Source organism: Herpailurus yagouaroundi, unplaced genomic scaffold (genome assembly GCF_014898765.1).
Source record: "Herpailurus yagouaroundi ecotype Mexico unplaced genomic scaffold, PumYag 140, whole genome shotgun sequence".
NCBI lineage: Eukaryota > Metazoa > Chordata > Mammalia > Carnivora > Felidae > Herpailurus > Herpailurus yagouaroundi.
Window position 1 is genome coordinate 44,006,822 of NW_024412395.1, and position 22,810 is coordinate 44,029,631.

General features: G+C 37.5%; 1 protein-coding gene across 6 annotated transcripts in view; it reads right to left on the reverse strand.

Moving 5' to 3' along the window:
• Positions 1–22,810, reverse strand: part of KCNH7 (potassium voltage-gated channel subfamily H member 7) — a 488,027-nt gene that overhangs the window by 7,680 nt on the left and 457,537 nt on the right. For 5 of the 6 annotated variants that reach the window (XM_040475208.1, XM_040475206.1, XM_040475207.1 and 2 more), the window contains 3 exons: positions 14,530–14,793; positions 8,406–8,574; positions 584–776 (listed from right to left, as the gene is read on the reverse strand). In XM_040475208.1, the coding sequence (XP_040331142.1) occupies positions 584–776; positions 8,406–8,574; positions 14,530–14,793 (626 nt within the window). The remainder of the gene's footprint in view (positions 1–583; positions 777–8,405; positions 8,575–14,529; positions 14,794–22,810) is intronic. The other variant, XM_040475209.1, reaches the window with a different exon arrangement.

A 22,810-nucleotide genomic window follows, 5' to 3' on the forward strand; every position in this document is an offset into this window, starting at 1 on the left:
ATTATATATATATATATATATATATATATATATATATATATATAATGGAGTATTACTCAGCAATCAAAAAGAATGAAATCTTGCCATTTGCAACTACCTGGATAGAACTAGAGGGTATTATGCTAAGCAAAATTAGTCAGAGAAAGACATATATGACTTCACTCATGAGGACTTTAATATACAAAACATGAACATAAGGGAAGGGAAGCAAAAATAATATAAAAACAGGGAAGGGGACAAAACATAAGAGACTCTTAAATATGGAGAACAGAGGGTTACTGGAGGGGTTTGGGGAGGGGGGATGGGCTAAATGGGTAAGGGGCATTAAGGAATCTACTGAAATCATTGTGCACTATATGCTAACTGGATGAAAATTAAAAAAAAATAAAAATAAATGAACAGAAGAATTATTGGGGGGCTGGTTTAAATTGAAATTCTAGGGGCTATTCCCAGAAATTTAATGGAGCAAAAACAGATGGGGATGAGACCTTTATTTTCCCATAGCACCCCAGATGGTTCTGACTCATGTGGTCCCCAGAAACACCCAGAGAGAGACTCTCGTTTATACAGCATCTACACTTACTTGTGAGGAAGGACTGAAACTTCGATCAGTCTTGATGGATGCTGCTGGATGGCTGGATCTCATCAGGCGAATAATGGGTCTCTGATACTCCGCTCCGGCAGTTACCATACTGTAGGCGGGGGGAACCACAGTGGTTTGTTTCTGCAGCAACTGTAAGATGGTCTGGATGTCAGCAGTCATTTGGGATTCAAGTCTGCAGGACAGACACAAATGGGGGAAGACAGTCCTAAAATAGTCCAGGATTGCAAAGCATTCGAGAAAATTCAGTACCACCAACAAACAGAATTATGGCCCTGCTTTAAACAAGAAGGACAGGAGAGGGAGCACACAGATTCTCTCCTGGCTGATGCTCACTTTCTGTGTTCCACTAGTGGTTCTGATAAACACCATTGCTTTCCTGCTTTCCTGCTTCTTTAATAAGATCTTAATGGAAAAGCAGTTGAATTGAAATAGACTACATTTTTACCAACCTTTATTGATTTCAAATGTAAAACATACTGAGAATCCATTGTTAATGATAATTTTCTTTGCTTTTTAATCAGGCTTTGCCAGTTTCTTGAGAACATTTTGTTTACTCTTTAAATATGGACTTGGTAGCACATTTCTTTCATAGCTGCAACAATTGTGTAATTTCTTATGTATTTCAAGTTTACCTTTATTTTACCTTGTTTCTGTCCTATTCACAGTATTGCATGTTATTCATTGCATTCTTTTTAAAAAAAAAATTTAAATTTACCTATTTTTGAGGGGGGTAAGGAGGAGCAGAGAGAGAGGGAGACACAGAATCCAAAGCAGCCTCCAGGCTTCAAGCTGCCGATGCGGGGCTTGAACTCGTGAACTGTGGGATCATGACCTGAGCCGAAGTCGGACGCCTAACCGACTGAGCCACCCAGGCGCCCCCCATTGTGTTCTTTATTGTTAAATGCTGTTAGATGCTAAATTTCTAACCAATTTACAATTCCAGGCCTTTGGCATTTAAGAAACAAACCAAATATACAAGTTCACTTGCTTCTATGACCCATCTGGCTTGCAAGATGCCAGTCTGATGTTTTTTTCCCCAAAGCTCAGAAGGATCCAACTGGCCTGTTAAATTCATTCTCATTTTAAATTAAAATTCGAAGGAAAATAGCAAAATACAATAGGACTAATTTTCTTTTTTTGCATGTGTTAACAGCACTTTAAAAAAGGAAAGTTTGTGGGCATAAGAACAGAAAATTTGGACTGTATGCATCTTTAGAAAACTTTAAATCTTACTTGTGCTATTTTGTCTCTGAATGAAAGATGCAAAGAGAAGGTAAATCTTACCAAAATTTTAAAATCATAGAACTAACTTTGTCCAATTATATACATGCTGCATTTGTTTGTGACATTTGAAGTGGAGAGAACTTAGTCTTTGATTTAAGAAAAGGTCATTTTGTTTTTCTTTTTAGTTCTTAATCCTGCCACTACAGATCTTCCTCCTGAGAATCATAATAACATCATTCGTACAGGTTTTCTATACCTGGTATACTTAACCATATAGCTTCCTGTCTTCTAAACCAAAAGCTATACATTATACATGATTGTGCCTCACAAATGTCAAAACCACACACTGAAATGAGACAAAAAAAGGAGTTATCAACCAGTTTATTTATCTACTTGTTACCTGTAGGTCTGATCTATTTCTTTATGGTGCCAACTAACTGGAGAAGACTTATTATTTTGTTGTCATACGTCAATTTTTCCTTTCATGTCTCAAGCTCCAGTTCAAATTTTATCTGCACCCGAAACTCTTTCCATCTTGGACTCATTCAGAATTCATTTCTCCCTCCTTTGCACCCCCAAAGAAAAGTCTGCAAACAGACTAATGTTTAGTGAGTGGCTTACAAAGTATTTATTACATTGAATATAAATGGACTTGGGGGTGGGGGATGGAATAAAAATTTCAACACATGGGATTCAAAATGCAACAGAGAATAAAAAATCATGATACTGTTTTTGAGTCCTTTATCAAACAGCAGTGGTCTCTGAGAAATGGGATCTTAATATCATGGATTCTATTTGAATAGTCTCCATGAAGAAGAAATCTGTTGGAAGGTGGGTCTTCAGTAATGGCAATGTACTACTGTAAGTAGGGCTCATGCATGCAAGAGTTCCCTGGCAGGTGAAGTAGCAGGTGCAGGGTGAGAACTGAGACTGTGTGGACCACTTCTGTCAACCTGACTTTGTTGTTCGTTCTGGGAAAACCTTGCCTGAAAAAAAGTAAGACTAAATATAAACTTCACTTCACTTCTTGAGGAAATTTCTATAGATCAACTCATTGGAGACAACAGTCTGCTCATCTGAACAAATAATTTGTTTATCAAACAGATTTTATTTATTCAGATTTGCTTGAAGATCTTCACCTCACTGTGTCCCTCAACCTGGATTATAACAGCATGAACTTTGCCCAATTCCAATTAGTTCCCAGCCTTGAAGGGCCCAGATTTCAAAGTCCTAGGAATGTCCTACTTACTTCCCCTCCTGAGACACAACTTAGGCTCTTTCAAGATAGCATTCTCTCTTCCTGCAGTAATTTTGAATACTTAGTTTTTGTTTATTAACTGGTTATCTGATATTTTGGGTAGTTCAGTGCAATGGCTTGAATGTTTATATACTCAAAATTCATATGTTAAAATCTTAACCCCCAATGCGATGGTGTTAGGAGGTAGGGTATTTAGGATGTGATTAGGTCATGAGGGTGGGGCTCTCATGAGTGGGATTAGTGTCCCTATAAAAGAGACCCCAGAGAGCTTCCTTCCTTCTACCTTTTACCACATGAGTACACCCCAAGAAGACAGCCACCTATGAAACAGGAAACCAGCCTCACCAGAGACTGAATCTGCTGGTACCTTGATCTTGGACTTCCCAGCCTCCTGTGTTGTGAGAAATGAGTCTCTGTTGTTTATAGACCACCCAGTCTATAACCCGGTTTTAAAACTTTTTTTTTTTTTTGGTCAATGAAAGGTACCGAAATATGCCACTTTGGCATATTGATTATTTGAGTTGTAGGCACATGAAAAACAGAAAATGCAGAGAGAGGCTTTCTCTGAACTTCCCTTATCTTCCTAAAAGCAGATCCAAAAGGAACTCAACTGTGATAAATTCACTCCTCTGGTATTTCATCAGGAAGAGAAGATTGGTTCTTGTCACAAGAGAAAAGACTGGAAGCCGACACCACACTGAGACAAACTTTTTCACAAACTACCATATCTTCTACCTCTTCTTCTGACTGTCCATTTACCTTTCCTAAAAATCATTTACTCTCCTCTAAGAGGCTTACGTCCCCTACACTTTCCCTTAACAAGGTGGTGTCTAATCCCGGATTCTAAGCGACCTTGGGGATTTACTCATTTTCCTCTGTATATCTCCCATGTATACATGAGGGCAATGTGTTAAATAAACTTATTTGTTTTTTATTGTTAACCTGTCTTTAATTACAAGGGTCTTAGCCAAGAACTCAGAAGGGTAGAGGGAAAAATATTTTTTCTCTCCTACATCAACATAACTATTCAGCTGCATAAAGTAAATGCGTTCATGCACTTATTTAAAGATCCACAATATACCAGGCACTTTGGTGGGCAGGAAGGTGAAAAGGAGAACATGATGATGATATACGTAGAATCTAGTCTAAGGTGCTGAGAGAAGCTGACCACGTAGGAAGGAAAAAAGAAGGAAGTACATAAACAAGTATAACACTAGGTGAAGCACATGCTCAATGCCATACTAACGGCACACACGTAAATTGCTCTGGATGATCTGTAAGACATGAAATCATTATTAAAAGCTTTTACATGCTCCAGAGCTCCCTACCTGTAGTGTGGTCAAAGCTGGGCACTTGTTAGAATGGAGTTCTAGATCTACAGGACTTAGAATCTGCATTTTAATAAGATCCCCAAGCGATTCCCATTCACAGTAAAGTTTGAGAAGCCCTGTTTTAGGATCAAGTGCTATTGCCCTAAATATGTATGTCTGTAGACATAATATATAAATATGTAAGAACCTTCCTTTTGTAAACCTTTAACCCTACATATAGTTTAATGGTCATTAAAGCAGGAAAGTGGTAGCAGCAAAGCTGATTCAAGATAGACCCATTTATATCTGTTCTTATTGCACAGTTTGCTTAATATGAATATTTGAAGGAGACAAACGGGGTTGTGATTCACAGTTCTACATTCGAACAGAATACTGAAGCTAAACAGGGCAGACCCAATTCCAGAAAATGTCCCAGGATTCCCACTCAAAGTCAAAGTTTGAGCTGAGTTACCCTCTTCAAACTTCTTCTTTATACTTTTGCCTTCGTGAGTAAAGTGGAGGAAAGATGTTGGAGACATCTTTACCGCCAGTGCAGTAAAAATGTAATATTTTGGATTTCAAATCCAAAAGAGGCTAAGCTGAGTTAGGCCATAAAATGTTTGTTGAAAATATTGGAGAGAAATAGAAGTAAGTCAAAGTGAGAAGTAGATCAAAGGACATATAGATGCTGGGACTATGTCAAAATAGATGCCAAGATAGATTCTTTTAAAAATATGTTTATTTTGAGATGAAGAGACAGAGAGTGCACACACGTGCATGCATGAGTCGGGGAGGGGCAGAGAGAGAGAGTGGGAGAAAGAATCCCAAGCAGATCCTTAACGCTGTTAAGGCAGAGCCTGATGTGGGGTTTGATCTCATGAACCGTGAGATCATGACCTGAGCCAAAATCAATAGTTGGACACTTAACCTATTGAGCCACCTAGGCGCCCTAGGAGAAATTTAATTGTACTTTAGAGATGAAAAGTTTCATATAAAAATCATAATAAGTAATGTAATAAGATAACAATAAAAATTATTATTACTAATGGGCTATTGCAAATCAAATGCTCCTCGATGGGTGTGCCCTTAAGAGTTTACACTTTTGGCCCCGGGACATATTGAAGACATACGTTTTCAGTAATCTCCGACTTATCTCAGCAGCAATGATTGGTACCCCTGAAAAGGCAACTAAAGGGATCCTAACACCTTAACTTTAATCCTGAAGAAAGGACTAAAGGAAGTAAATATAAATAAACTAGGAGAATACACTCAGGAGGAATACCAATAATAAAGTAGAGTTCATTGTTCATCAGATTTTACCTAGCTGCTGGTACAACCCCTCCCTGTGTGAGCATCTATAGTTTCCACATATCATATCTTAGTCCTTAAATACCATTGCAGGTGTGTATAAGTCAAAGACAGAAACTGAGGCTAGAGAACCATAAACCCTGTACATAGTTAAGTAGCAGAGCTATGACCTTAATCTAGGCTAACCACAAGTATTTTGTAAAGAAATCACTGCTGTCCCTGTCAATTCACTTATTCATTCACTCATATTTATTTATTTATTTATTTATTTATTTATTTATTTATTTTTATTATTTTTTTTTCATTCACTCATTTTTATATCCCCTCAACAAATTGAACACATTTTATGTCCTGGCAGTAAAGAAATGGACACTTATTTTCCCTAAGTCACAGGAATCAAAAAATTCAAGTCCAGAGATCACACATACCAATTTTTATGTGTGTACAGTATATATTTTTGTGTATGTTGTGGCTAACGGATCAATGTGATTGGTAAACAAGGCAAAGAGAGTAAAAAAGCAAATGTATTAATTAAGCCACTAAATATGCTTCTCTGACCAATAATAAGTATTACCATGGCAAGTTCTTATACTTGAATGAGGGATTGCTGACCCTAAGTAAATGACACGATACTTTAATCTTCTCAGGTATGTTTCAATTTTATAAGACTTGCATTTGGCACTTGAAAATGGTGTATGGACCTTAGCACCAGGAGGTTTTAAATTAAACTAAAATCCATGAAAAGACAGACTACAAAATAAATCTTTAGCTCCTGCAATATTTTCGTACTTTTGTTTGAAATGAACAAATTTATTTGAATTTACAAATCTGTAGATTTTCTATTTGTCTGTTTTAATTCCTAATTTATTTTTTTGTGGCAATGTGTATGTGTGTGTACACGCATTTTAATGTGCTTACTGTATTGTTTGTCTGTATTCATTTCTGGCATAAACATTAAAAAAAAACCATGAAAGATAGATATAATGGATAAAGCACATAGGAAACATTAAGCAAGTAGTTAGTAAACCAGGGAGCTTATGTGGTGTAGGCAAAACTCATAGGACGTGTTAGTTAAGTATAGATAATGAGTAAGTAGCTTGCTAAGCGTGGAGAGAATTCATAAGGTGTATTAAATACAGACAGCATACTAGGTAACCTGTAAGACCTTCCAAAGATAGAACAGAAATAGGATGTAACAAACCAGAGTGTGGCTTACAGAGACAGAGACAGAAACAAGAAATTATTCTCAAGTCAACTCAGGACAGACAACTGTCACCCCCAAATTTGGCCATCCAGTGGTGACACACAACATAGGCTCACTCCAGCTCCACATGGGCTTTACCTACAAAGAGCAAATAAAATACATAGTTGCTGAGCAGACTAACTGGAGAGCCACGGCTGTGGCCGGCATATCCAGCCTTACATCTCCGTGATAGAGCAAGTGTGTGTCACTGGAACAGATTTTTTGTCTGTGGATGCTTTGTGCAAACTGCCACTGTCGTCCTAGTCACCACACATCAGGGCAGGATGATGCAGCATATATGAACATGTCATAAATCAGGATTCGGGTAGTGTGTTCCTTTTACCGCGCGTGCACTTACTAGAAATGTGTTAAGTATCTCATCTAGCTTTCCTCAACTCTCATTGTATGTTTTTTTTTTCAATCTTTAAAATTTTTTTTATTTTTTTATTTTTTTATTTTTGAGAGAGAGAGACCCAGTGAGAGTGGGGGAGGGGCAGAGAGAGAGAGGGAGACACAGAATCTGAAGCAGGCTCCAGGCTCTGAGCCGCCAGCTCAGAGCCCGACGTGGGGCTTGAACTCACAGACTGCGCGATCATGACCTGAGCCAAAGTCGGACACCCAACCGACTGAGCCACCCAGACGCCCCTCTCATTGTATGTTCTACATTGATTTAGTAAATTGTGTGATTTGAGCATTTTAGTTTAATCCATGAAGCTTTTCATCTATGAACACTGCCTTGCCTGGTGGTGTATTCAGAGGCTACCTTTGAATCAAGGTCAATTCCCACGTGAAGCACAACTAAAGCAGTGATATCATACTCAATCACATATTTTTTTTTTCCTGACTTAGTGACCAGTTTGATTTTACTAAATCTACACAGATTGCGTTAAGGAATTCCATTCTCCTTAAAACCAAAATTCGTGCCTCATCTTCAAAGGGTAGAGATCAAAGATGGAAGGAAAATGGAAAAGATCTGGGCTTCAACGCTGCGCTATTTTTGATTCAAATACATTTTTCACATATTGACTGAATATCTAAATGTTGAAATAATTTTGTCTATACTTAAAAAAAATGCCATCACACATAACTAAGTTACCAGAAACAACCAAAAGTGTAAAAGCAGGATTAAAAGAGGGTGTTAGTAAACAAGCCAAATATGAATTATTTTGAGGGACAAAAAGGATTTTTCTTCAGCAGCTGGTGTGGGTGATATACTAATTTTATGACAAGTAAAGAAAAAATAGGATTTATGTTGCCAAAAGCATGACGTGTTCTAAATAAATGCTCCTTGCAACACAGATTAATAATTCTGACAACTTGTAGTCTTATTTTAAATAAGTGAGCATATATGAAAACTACAAGATTATGGTAGTAGGAATTTGCTATTTACAAGGAGAAAAGCTAGACCCCACCAAGGGTTCGAGTGATGCTCTCTCTTTGCCTTGCCGTTACTTGTACCTGTTAAGTTGTTCTTGAAGCAAATCTAATCTTTGCTCCACTTCCCCGTAAGTGAGGTCACTTTCGGTTTCAGAGATCCCCCAGGCAGCTCGCTGAAGTGCTGAGGGGCTAGACTCATCAGCCTGAGTCTGCGCATTTTCTTGCTCCCAGCTTCTGGTGTCAGCGATATCTGTGGGAAATAGCAAGATGGATGTCAACTTCTTTGGGTGCCTCTTTGCCTCAATAATACAGAGACTTCTACAAGATAAGCAGGAAAGGACCTCAGAGTAGAAGCCGAAAGACCCAGGAGAGTGATTCAAGGACCTGTCCAGGGGCCACAACCAATTGGTAGCTGAGCCCTACCCTCACCCTGCCTGCCACCTCCTCTGTCCATTTCCATATGAATGAACATACAGGAGGGCAAGAGTTTTGAACGTGATTTTGTCTCTGATTAGACAAATTAGATTACTTGGGAAGAAACAGCATATTTTGCTTGTTTTACTGCACCTTGCTTTGTTGCACCTCATAGATCCCGGTTTTTACAAATCAAAGGGTTGCGGCAACCCTGTGGGCTTCATTTTTTTTTTTCCAACAGCATTTGCTCACTTCGTGTCTCTGTGTCACATTTGGGTCATTTTTGCAATATTTCAAACTTTTTCATTATTATTATATTTATTACGGTGAACTCTAACTAGTGATTACAGCTTGCTGAAAGCTCAGATAAACTTCAGCATATTTTTAGCAATATAGCATTTTTTTTTTTTTTAAGTACGCTTCACACCCAGGGCAGAGCCCCATATGGGGCTTGAATTCACGACCCTGAGATCAAGACCTGAGCTGAGATCAAGAGTTGGATGCTTAACCGACACACCTCGACAACCCAGTATTTTGTAACTAAGGGATTGTACATTGTTTTTTAAACAAAATGCTATTGCACATTAAAGAGTGATATTCACTTTTCTTGCAGTTGTCTGGAACTGAACCTGCAATCTCTCTGAGGTATGCCTGTACTGCTTTGCCTTGCATTTGAGATTTTAGGGCCGTTCTCCCAGGATAATCAGCATACTGTGTGATTCAGAATGGGCCCAAGGAGAAAGCCACAGAAAAGTGCCGAACTTCAAGGGATTCCCTTGGGGCAACTCACCTCATAGTGGAGCCGTTAAAGATGGCAAGGGTGTTAAATGTCCTGTAGGCCCACTACATGTTTTTATCTTTCCTTGTAGCTCCTTCTGCACTGCCCTTTACTGTAGTCACATTAATTTCCAATATGTTTTCTTGTGGCGCTTTCATTTAGAATATTTTTATGTTTCTGTATTTGAAACATACCGCTTATCTGTTCAAGTCCACTTTTCAAGTGCTCTCAGTGTCTGTTATGTCCCAGACACTCTGCTAAATGTGGAGGAATTTAAGGCAAAGAAGACAGGCCCTACACCTGAAGAATTTGGTAGCAAGGTTCTGATAGTTTTCGTACAGAGATTCATCTGTTGACTAATCTTTTAATTTACAGCTTCTCTTACGATCTGTGCTTGCAAGTTATCAATATCTGAGGACGGATGTAATATCTTACTTTTCCTCTCATTCATATCATATACTTTGATGACTTTTGCTCTGCTTTCTTACCCTACATTCCACAAAAGAGCATATAAAATGATTAAAGGGTTGGAAAATAAAGCCCATGAAAAATTACTAGTGGAGCTGGGAGTTTATTTCAGGGATAAAGAAGTGACATCTTCTCACTGGGAGGGTTGGTAGGAGGAAAAGAGTATCTAAAACTGGTCTTCATTTTCACATGGAAATAGATTTGAATTATAGAAAGTGATTTTTGGTTTGATAGAAAAACTTTGTCTTTTCTTTCTTTCTTTCTTTCTTTCTTTTTTTTTTTGACACTAGCTATGATTAAATGCGGACAAAAGTTATATAAACTTAAGGAATTTATATCCGCAGCTATTTAAAAAAATGGGTAGAAAGTAACTGATTTGGGAAGATTAGGTATGATTCTAGAAATAGGGAACAGGATTTGCAGGGCTTCTTGTAGTCCCTTTCCTGCAGTTTCTCCAAAAGTACAGTCAGATAGCTCAGAAGCATCCCCTCTCTTTAAGGAGCAGAAAGATCTCTGTATTCTTTCTTCATGCTTTTTTTCTATCATTATCTCTTTATCATTGAATACACAGAAATTTCTCTTAATGAGAGGCCTACAATTGCTGTCTCATTTGGGTGAAGCTGTACCAAAGGAAGCAGCAGCTTCCAAAAAAATTTTTTTAATGTTTATTTAATTTTGAGAGAGATAGAGCATGAGTGGGGGAGGAGCAGAGAGAGAGAGAGACACAGAATCTGGAGCAGGCTCCAGGTCTGAGCTGTCAGCACAGAGCCCGACGTGGGGCTCAAACCCACAAACTGTGAGATCGTGATCTGAGCCGAGGTCGGCCACTTAACCAACTGAGCCACCCAGGTACCCCGGGAATCAGCATCTTCAAAGACAGCATTAGAAAAATAGAAGGTCGGGGTTCCTTGTTCTCTTGAAATGGGCAACAGATCTCATAGAGCTTGTTAAGCATTCCAGAATGGCTCTTTGTGATTAAGGCTTCTTAGCCTATGAGATCTTTGGTGTTTTGTTTTCTCTTTTAAAGGGACAGTATATGATTTCTTTTGATATTTTACCAAACACAACAAAAGGAAAATGAACCTAGAAAAATGACAGTGCTGAAGTTTTGGGTAATAATATATCAGCAGATTTTCACTGAAAAGTATGATTTGCCATTCACAGAATTGTGACTCTATTTAAAAGGAAAAACAATAATATAATGTCTCAGTACACCAGTTTTTCAATTTTGGAGCAGCAATGTCCAACATTTAGGGCACACATATAATGGCTTGGGGATGCCGATCCTTGTCTCTGTCTAGCTACCTGCTAGCCGGCTAGGAGGAATCTTTACAGAAGACAGTAAGAATCGATAAGATGGAAGTTACATATTATGCTCAGAAGTTTTGGGCCAAGAGAGCGTATAGAATTTCTGCCTGTGCTTAACAGCTCTTTCATTCTCAAATCATGTATAATAAATTGATTTTTAAATAACAATGGTGAATCGCATGCAATAAATTATGTATGATTATATATATTTTTTTTACTGCTCAAGAAAAAAACTGATTATCTTCTCAGCAGAAATGAATAAAGTGTAAACTATCAGATAAAGGCTTCCTTAATTGTAATTTACTTTTTTATTAAAATCTGGCTATGCATGATTAGCTTGTTTTAACAGTAACATAGAAAAAAAGTTCAAAGGGGAAATCCTGGTTAGTGGTCTTAATCAAAATGAACGTCCTTGTAGACACTTTCTAAATATAGTTCAGAAAGAATCTGCACTTGGTTGCCTTGGAAAATGTTGCTATAGTTGCAAGACGCATTTCTGGAAACGGATGAACAGAAAGTAAACTTTCACTTTGCTCTGGGTACACGATATTTCTAGAGTTAACTTTTGGCCTCAATCTAAGTAGGGTCAGAGTCCACTTAATTTGCTTTTTTTCTTCTTAGTTTTGCCAAAAGGTGCTCTTCTGTTGGATTCAGCATAAGTACCAGGAATGTGAGTAAATGTAACTTCCTATTGATGACAAAACTAAAATTTGAGGGGATTTAGTAGTTCAAACTGTAGCAGTTACAGCCACATCCTACGTATTATTCAAATTCTCAAACATTCCTGGGGCGCCTGGGTGGCTCAGTTGGTTAAGCGGCTGACTTCAGCTGAGGTCATGATCTCGCGGTCCGTGAGTTTGAGCCCGGCGTCGGGCTCTGTGCTGACAGCTCAGAGCCTGGAGCCTGTTTCGGATTCTGTGTCTCCCTCTCTCTGACCCTCCCCCGTTCATGCTCTGTCTCTGTCTCAAAAATAAATAAACGTTAAAAAAATTTAAAAACAAAACAAAAAAAAACAAATTCTCAAACATTCCATAATACTTCCCCTTAAAAAAATCATTAGGGAATAAAATTTGCAGTGAATGAAGTTTTAGAATTCTCCATCAGTTGATCACATTAATTAACCAGGTTAACCATGTGTCACAATGCTATAGGCCATCAATTATTTTATTCAATTGGCATGAATATTTAGCTATGTATTTCCATTCAAGGTAATGATTTATGACTTGAATAGGGATTGAATTGTACATTTCTGAAAATTAAAAATCTGGGGATATTAAGATTATTTGTTAGAATACTTTATTTTATTATGCATGTAAAATAGCTAATTAAAAATAATTGGAAGAAGCGGCCAAGAAAAATACAAGATGAGGAGCATGACAATTCACTGTCAGCAAGAGTCATGATAAAGTCAAATAAAGTCCCCCAAATACATCTTCAGTGCCCTGTCACTTGAGACTCTACAACTCAAGAAGAAAACAATGGAAAGTACTTTTTAAAAAATCAAGTCCACATTATGCTGACTTTTGGAGAAGTAGAGATGGCTCAGTGAGCTCTTCAGAACTTCTGACTTCGATGATACAACCTTTTCCTATTTTTAGCACTTCCCAGAATCTGATTTCATAAATAACTAAAATGGGACATTTGGTAATCACATCGAATATTCCATTCTTCCATTGTGATAAATGAGGTACTATTTTCATTCACTTCATCAAGATTTTAAATTGTCCAGAGAACATTTGCATATATTCTTAGCTTACTTCAACACAGGGTCATGGCAAAAGCTGATTTGAGACACGATAGGGAAAGATGTAAAGCGTAAACATCCAAAATTCAATGAAACGATTGTTGCTAGGTATAGTCACTTCCAATAATGGTGACAATGATACGTAATATTTATTTACCTGGTGCCATAATTTTGCTATCCTGCCAGGCCAAGAGCATCCTATTTTTCCTTCAATTCTGTTACATTCTTTTGATTTTTTTGGCTACGCATTCTTTATTTCTACATTTTTATAGCTCTATTTGTATAGGCATTTTATATATACATTCAGTAATTAAAAGGTTAGGAAATAAAACCTGTGAGACAATACTAGACTGATTTAGGGATTTTATTTCAGAGAAAGTAACTTATGCATGTTCTCCTGTTCAATAATTGCAATCAACTATTATTGGTTAGAAAATGTTATTGTATTTGAAAGAGGAGCAAGCTGGGGCACTTGGGTGGCTCAGTCCGTTAAGCATCTGACTCTTGGTTTCAGCTCAGGTCATGATCTCAAGGCTCATGAGTTCAAACCCCACATCTGGCTCTGCTCTGACAATGCAGAGCCTGCTTGGGATTCTCTCTCTCCCTCTCTATCTCTTGCTTGCTCTCTCTTTCAAAAATAAATACATGAACTTAAAAAAAAAAAGCTGAGCAAGCTGAGCCTTAGTGGGGTCTGTCAAGTCACTTATTCAAAGACATAAAGGAGGCAAGTGAACAAAGCAAAGAAATAAAGGGAGCCAAGTTGGAACCCAAACACCTGTTCTTGCACCCACTTAAAGGTTAGATTTAACCACATCTGTAGCTCTAGCTCCTGTTATGCTAAGTTTTTGTTCTTCCATGTGATAGTTCTCAAGTTTTCCTAAGTTTCCCATCCTTTAGAACCAAATCTGCATACATTAATTAAGCATTATTATCCATCTCATGCATATTTTCTACACCCCCCCCCATATTCCTTCTGGTAGAGATGTTAAATAAATGTGTTTAAATGAGTTGGATAAAGCACATACGGGCATTTCTTCCCATTTCTTCAAATTCCCTATAAACAAATTCTTCTTGGCATGTATTATAGCGTTACTGCATTGGCTTTTCATGCTATAAAATGGCTGGCTTGGGAGTGAGGAATAGGTACAGAGGGTACATATAAGAATCAACTGGTTAGCTCTCTTAAAATACCCATTAATCCCTCCTCTCTCTTCGAAGCACAATTGACCTTCCCACAATGTTCTACGTGACATTATGTTAAAGCTCACTGCCACAAAAACCTCTTACACTATCAATGTTTAGAAATAATTAACACTGTTCCAGAATTGCACAAATGCTTCGTAGATGATCTGAGATCTGAACTCTGCAAATATTTCATGAAATTGTAAAAGATTAAATTAACACGTGTCAGTACAGTTCTTGATTTGTGAAAAGCCACCGTTTTACAATTAGCACTAAAGGGAGACAACGTGACTCCTGAGAAACTTGATTACCTTTGCAAGAGTGACTTCTTTTATCTATGTGAATTCTTCCTGAGGTTGGGACTGTTTCTTCAAAATGGAGTCCAGCTGCTTTCCCTATTCCTGGAGGAGAATCTACTATTCCTGAGAAGAGAGGCTTTTGTTCATCATCAATGGATGAGATGAAAGATGAAGATCTGCTTTTTTTCTCTTCAAAGTGTTTCTTGGAACTCTGATAATGTCTTATGGTATCTACAGAGTCTTCGGGACCATTTGTACTGTTCCCTTTGCCAAAATCTATCAAAAAAATTATTTTATAGAAGATAATCAAATGTGAGACTCTATGCATATTATACTGCCTAACTATACATAAACTGCCTTTTTAGGAGTTATGGCCTTTAAATAATTTTAACATAGAATTTCCTTTAAAACCACCAGAAAGGATGTTCATTCTCCTTTTCCCATTGAGAATGTAGCTACCTAAGGAGAATTTTTTTAATTCAAAGGACATTAGAGTATCTTTGTGAAATACATATCTGTTTCAGAGTTAAAAGAATATCTGCAATAGCAATAATGTTTATATCTCAGAAAAAAAAAAACGATAACATAACCTTATTTACACATGCTCAACGGTCATTTGTATTCTTAAAATCTGGTGCACTATCTCTTTAAGGAAAGGGAATAGGGAGGGAAAATATGTCCCAATTCTAAAATACCACGACTATGCACCTTGTTTGTTTTTAGCCTTCATGCTCTCTCATGTGGCAGCCATTCACGCATGGCAAAGGTCAAAACAGGAAGCCTCCTCGTAGCAAAGGCTGAAGGGATGAATTTCAACCTTAGTTCAATGTATGTAAAGGCCTTGACATTCCAGGTAGTTTGGTCTTGTGGCATATTGCAAAGAATATAAAGCTTAAATATAGTAATTAAGGTGAGTTTACCTAATTACATTAAAACCAGCAGTGCATATTGGCTGTATTATACTGAAATGTCAGGATAATTTTAGCCCTGAAGGTTGTGTTAGACCATATTTCAGCAGGAAAAGCTCAAAAAGACAAATCCTGAAACTTGTTTCCATTAGTGTCCTGGGGAGACAATATAATTCCCCATCTGCTTATGGCTAATAACTAACCAACACAACTCCAGAAAGTATAGTATTTTCAAGAGAAATAGCTAAGACGGTGTCCCCATCTACTTAATGCCTGATTGCTTACTCTCTTATTTATGGAAGAGGCCAAATGAACTGATTTAAGGCCACTCCAGATAAACTACCAACGATTCTTTAAAATTCTTATATGGCATAGAAATTAAACATAGAATTTTTCCTTTATTAAAAAAAAAAAAAATATATATATATATATATATATATATATATATATATATCATAATTTAAAATCTGAGAAACCAGGGACGCCTGGGTGGCTCAGTCGCTTAAGCGTCTGACTTCGGCTCATGTCATGATCTCACCGTGATTTGAGCCCCACATAGGGCTCCGTGCTAACAGCTCAGAGCCTGGAGCCTGCTTCAGATTCTGTGTCTCCCTCTCTTTCTCTGCCCCTCCTCACTCACTCTCTGTCTCTGTCTCTCTCAAAAATAAATATAAACATTTAAAAAATTTAAAAAAAATAAAATAAAATCTGAGAAACCAGAAAGCAGCCCAAGGTAAAAAATGAATAGAGTTTAAAAATCAACCTGATGTGATTAAGGAATTAGTTTATGTCCTGTCAATTAAAGTTAAATGTGGCAAAACCAGACTGCTTAATTTAAGATTTCACATTTGCTCAATGATTTCATCGTTGAGCAGAGAAGATCACAGATCATTCTGGTTTCCAGCACCGTGGGCAGCATTGGTTTCTCGGTGTCGCGTTTCCCCACTGAAGCGCTAATCTAACTGCCTGTAAATATTCAGATCAGCATTTTCTTTTCTCTCCAGTGACACGGACATGACCCTTCTTAAACTTCTAGAGTTCATTCTTGTCATCTCACCCTCTGGTTTTTTTTGGTTTTAACTTCTCCCCTCCTGAAAATTTGATCCACATTCCCCATCTTATGAACATATTTCATTCCTCAAAAATAATAATTGTTTCCAATTGTATGCTAGTAAAAGTTAAAAAAAAAAAAGCTTTCCTTTTCTAAATTGTCCTCACACTTGCTTAGTGAATTGCATCAGTTTCTTGCACAGCAGATAGGTGCAGTTTTGGGCAGCAGTGGGATTTGAGTCAACTCTGGCTTGGCTTCTCATCTTCTTGAAAATGCCTTTTTAAAAAAGGCAAGTGGACTCTTTTTCCAGTATATTCAAAGGTAAACTGAATTAACCATCACTTCTCATGCCTCCAATCTAAGTATGGATAATGCTAACATGGATCTTTGTCATGAAAGTACCTCACAAATTACGCAACCATTTTGTCTTCTTGGCTTGAGAGGTCTTGGAGTTCTCTGTGGATTTTCAAATCCTCCCAGATGGTAAATGTTCCTTCCTTCCTACTACGTGGGCCTCGGTCTTAGTTTAACTATGACTTGATTTTGGATGCTTAGGCACAAATTCATCATATTTTTTAATTGAATTCTAACTTGCTGATTTCAACTCAGGACAAGTATTTGCGACATGTGGTGAAGGAAGGATCATTATTTTGTTCTCTTGTAAAACAGAACATATTACTTAAATTTTTTTTAAAAATTTTTAATGTTTATTTATTTTGAGAGAGGGAGAGAGAGTGAGCAGGGGAGGGACAGAGAGAGAGTTTAGACACAGAATCCGAAGCAGGCTCCAGGCTCTGAGCTGTTAGCACAGAGCCTGACACGGGGCTCAAACCCACAAACTGTGAGATCATGACCTGAGCTGAACTCTGACGCTTAACCAACTGAGCCACCCAGGTGCCCCAGAACAAATTACTTTATATACATGGTCTCTAACTCCTATAGTAAAAATTCCAGGGAAAAGCAGAATCATGAGAGAAGAAGCAAGAGTTAGGTATCTTTGAACTTTTCCAGTATGTAAGGAGAATTACCCCACATTTATTCACTGTGTTCCCCACAATGTATACCCCACATTATTCACTGGGTTCACTGCCACTGGATAATAAACCAGCTGCTTCCTGGAACACAGGCCACATGGACAAGTTTCTTGAATGCAACCTAACTGCAACACCATTTTCTTATTCCTTATTAGACAAGTCAAAACTTCACATTTTATCATATAAAATGAAAGTTGAAAAGACAATTTATTTATGGCTTAAAAATGGAAACTGCTCAGGGTTAAGCTGGAGGTGGGTTGAAGGAATACATGAAATTAGGCTAAATGTATTATAATTAGCCTCTGGGTACCTCTATTTTGATGGACTGCTCCATTTCTGTTTTTTTTTTTTTTTTTTCTAATTAAACTGAATTCTTTGATAGATATTAAATAGTATTAGATACTGTTTTTTCTTAATACTAGTTTTTTCTTAATGCTATTCTTATTCTATGTAGAAATAGTACTCTGAAGTAAGCTGAGGGAGTTTTACATTTTCCCCTTTGCTAGAAGTGAGATTGTATGTTTGCTCCTGTTCCCACCATTTTACAAAGAAAAAGTTTTGCTTGTCGATCGGGAAGCAAATGCTTGTGCTCACTCCATCTTTTATGGAACCTTTATCTCAGATTAATGACCATTTTTATTCATCAGACCCGATAAATAGGTGCAAATTTTGGTCAAAGGGAGGCATTTAATGTGCCCTGTCAGCATTTGAGTTTTGTATTTTCTATTGGTAACAGTTTTGGAATAAACTGAGCATTTTCCAGCTAGATGCATTTTAAAAAGTTATTCCATGAAAACTTGAGGTCTAAGATAAATTTTTTCATTTTATTTCAAATACCTTAGTTCCTCTCTAGCTTCAAGGAATCTTGAAAGGGGACTAGTGTCATTTTTCTATACAAATGCAAGATAAAAAACATTTAAGCTATCTTAAAAATGAAAATAAGCAAATCACATTTATATACCACTAAAATGCATAACAAAAGCTAACTACTGTTCGTATTGGAGGAGATATTCCAAAAAGATGCCAAAGTATACCACCAACATATTTAAGGCTTAATTTAATAGAACTAAATCACCTTTATTCTATAAAAATAAGTTCAACTGCATATATTTACTACTTACTTCAATAACTTTCATACTACTATACCACTTTGATACTGCATATTCTGTGCATAAGAAGAGTTGTGCAGAACATTCCAAATATTTAGTTACAAATACCTTGTCGGTTAAAACATACATGGGTATGAGTGTGTATGTGCATATCTCATGTGCTATTATACATGTTATTGTACTTATAGACTATGTATTTTATAAAATAAACACAACATAAAATCTTAATTATTATTCCCATCACCCAGTGAATCATAGGGTCATACTCTGAAGGAAGCACAACTTAACTCTGGAAACTACTTTAATCCAGACAATTTTTTAGCATGTTCCAAATGACTATACCTCATTTACTTCTGTTCTGTCCAACCATCTTAACAAGTCCTTAATAAAGGCCACTAAATAGGTCACTAAAGCATCATTTTTCTTCTTCACTTTGTGTAACAATGACTTTATTTCCATCTCAGGAACTGTAGGACCTCTTCCTACAATGACCTTAATTAAGTTGGGGGGTTCCGGAGCACCTCCAATCCAGAATTTCATGAAAGAAAGAGAACTACTTGAAGATTACAAAAAAAAAAAAACAAAACAAAAAACAAAAAAAACCACACCAAAAAAACACTAGATATTCTGAAACTCATGCCTAAACTAACAACTCTCTCTTGTTGAGAAGTAGGTTTATTTCATCAGAAGAAATGTGAAGCTCATGAGGACAAGCACGTTTATTAACACCTTAATTCTAAGAGATAAGTCCAAAATGTCTAGCCTCTATTTTGTTCAAGTCAACTTGCCAGGGATTCTATATACCTTTTCTTTTTAAATATTTTCTTTCTTTCTTTCTTTCTTTCTTTCTTTCTTTCTTTCTTTCTTTACTATTTTTAATGTTTACTTATTTTTGAGAGAGAGAGAGAAAGAGAGAGAGAACACATGCAGGGAAGGGGCAGAGAGAGAGGGAGACACAGAATCTGAAGCAGGCTCCAGGCTCTGAGCTGTCAGCACAGAGCCCGACGGTGCAGGGCTTGAACTTGTGAACTGCGAGATCATGACCTGAGCCAAAGTAGGATGCTTAACTGACGGAGTCACTCAGGCATCTCTTAAATATATCTTTTTTGAATGTAAGCTCCTTAACAACATGTAGTTGGCATGATTGTAAGGGGTAGGGGGCGGTAAGGATTGAAGTCTGAAGAGTTCCGGTGCCTTAAGTAGATAGTGGATGGCACTGGAGGACTTAGCCTCTCTCTCTATCCCCAGTGCTCAGCTTTGTGTTCTTCTGTCTGGTTCTTGGTACCTCTGCTGAGTGATTCAGAATCATTGGCGCTCTTGGATGTCTATGTTTCACACAAGCAGTAAACAATCGATGCATTTCACGGGCAGCTTTTAGTTGATGTACTTCCACAGTATTTAGCGTCAATAATTTTCTAAAAGTTCCCTGTTCTTCATACTAGTGTATGTGTTTTTCTCTTACACATTAATTCTACACCAAGATACGTATCAAATGAGTGGCCACTCGTTTGTGGAACATTAAATTGAGTCCATGGGGACTAAATTGCTTTCCGCAAATTTTATACTTGCTGTAGTGCTATGGAGTCCTAAAGACTAGTGCTAAAGTCTAGAATCGGTTCTCAAGCTGTGTATAACCGGAGTTAATTTGTGTTTTCTCATTGCCCAAATCATGCTTACTCACTGACACACCAGGAAATTTCAAAGAGAGGCAGGCAGGCAGGCAGGCAGGCATATCCCTTACTATCTACACTTGATATAAACTAAGTCTCATAGATTAAGACTGTGATTAAAGGAAAAGTTTCCAGAATTAATAGAAATGTCTAGTTGCATGAGCACAATATACATTGTGACACGCTCTGAGGGCCTTATCAGGAGATATAAACAGATTATTTAGCTTGAGACTGAGGAAACTAAACAAGATTGAAAGGAGATTTAATAAATCTTCAACTGTATGGGGAACATTATTATAGACACATTTTCAAGTTTTCTTCATCTCCAGAGAGATAAAAATAAGAGATTAACACCAGGATAAGGGATTTTGGTTAAGCCTACAGAAAAACAGCTTGACAGTAATCGTGCTGATTTTAGAAAAAGTTACCAAGAGAATAATGAAAGACACTGCAGAAATAAATTAGCACCTATCTGAGTGGCTTATTGTTCTGCGATCAGCTAGAGGACTCAACAATTAGCCCAATTAAGCAAATATGTATCAACCATTCTTTGTTAAAGGAATCTACATTTTTGTAGAGAAAAAAGACAATAAGCATTAACCACTGTGCAGGGCATATTTTGACAATATCACCAAAGGAAACTGACACAGGAATTCATAAAAGGAATAAAATCTATATATTTGGGCAAATCAAGAAAGAGTTCATGGTGGGGAACATCTCTCTACTTGTTAGATAGATGCTGCCCAATTCACAAATTGCTTATAAAACCAATTACATCTCTCTAAAAAAAGAGAGAGAGAGAGAGAGAGAGAGAGAGAGAGAGTTAATGTTGAATATATCATTGGAGATTAACCATGACTAAAAAAAAAAAAAAAAAGGTAATTCTGGATGGTGGATGAAAACAGTGGTGTGGTTGCATGTGCCTATGCTTGAGGATAGGGAGGTAACTTCTGATTAAGGGAATGGTAGAAGCAAAAAGCCACATGATTTACATGGAAGAGAGGGAAGTGAAGTTTACTCGAAGTGTAGTGAGTGTTGAAGCTAGTAGACAAGCTTCCCAAGGGAAAGAATTCAGAGAGAAAAGGGCCAAGGAAAGAACCTGGATGAAGGCAAAAGAAGAGAATCAAAGGGAAGATGCTCAAATTCTATTTCATTATTAATTCGCTCTTTCAACAAATATTTGCTGAATACCTGCTGTGAGACAAACACTGAATAGTCTTTAGGTGACTTATAGGTGACACAACTTATAGGTGACTAAATATTTCCCACCTTTATAGAGTTTATAATCTAGGGACAGATAACATCAATTAAATAATGATGCCAATGGACATAGAAGTACAACTGGAATTAATGCTGCAAAGTAGATGAGCTGCTGGAAGAAAGCCAGATTAGGGTTGTTGAGGGAAGGGGAAGTCCTTAGAGGGCTTTAAATATGGGCATGACATAAACATAACTGCATTTAGAAAAAAAAAAAATCACCAGTGGTCCAGAAAATAGATAAGAGAGGGGCAAGTTAGATCTGGAGAGGTGAGTTGGGATGCTGTTTCGGTATTCCAGGTGACAGATTATGGTAGCTTGGCCCAGAGTTGTGGCTGAGAAGGTGGAGAGAAGTAAACCAAAGGGACCTCATTTGAAAACTAAACGAACATGTGGGGCACCTGGGTGGCTCAGTCGTTGGGTGTCCGACTTCGGCTCAGGTCGTGACCTCGCAGTTCGTGGGTTGGAGCCCCGCGTTGGGCTCTGTGCTGACAACGCAGAGCCTGGAGCCTGCTTCGGGTTCTGTGTCTCCCTCTCCCTCTCTGTCCCTCCCCTGCTCACACTCTGCCTCTCTCTCTCAAAAATAAATAAACATTAAAAAAAATTAAAAAAAAAGAAAATAAATGAACGTGTAGTGGAGAAACAATAACAAGAATTGATGGAGAGGTTGAGAGAAAGTCACCTCCTAGATAGATAATTGGATTAGTGCAATTGATTGGGTTGTGGTTCCATTTAGAGATCTGGTAAATGATGGAGAGAGGTTTCCAGAGGGCCATGATGAGTTCAATTTAGGGAATGTTCAGTTTGGGCTGCCTTTGAGATTTCAAGTCAGTGTTTCTTTTTTTTTTTTTTTTTTAATTTTTTTTAATGTTTATTTATTTTTGAGAGGCAGAGTGCAAGCAAGGGAAGGGCAGAGGGAGAGTGAGAGAGACACAGAATCCAAAGCAGGCTCTGGATTCTGAGCTGTCAGCACAGAGCCTGACACGGGGCTCAAACCCACCAATTATGAGATCATGACCTGAGTCGAAGTCAGATACTTAACAGACTGAGCCACCCAGGTGTCCCACAATTCGATGGTTTAATAGGCAGTTGGGTATATGAGATTGAAGCTCAGATGGTCTGGGATTACAATGTGAATATTCACATCTCTTATGTGAGAATAAATAAACTCAATATAAATGAGATCACCTAGGAAAGAGTTCGTATAGAATGAGAAGAGAAGAAGAGCTAGGGCCATACCTTGAGAAAATCTAATAACTAATAA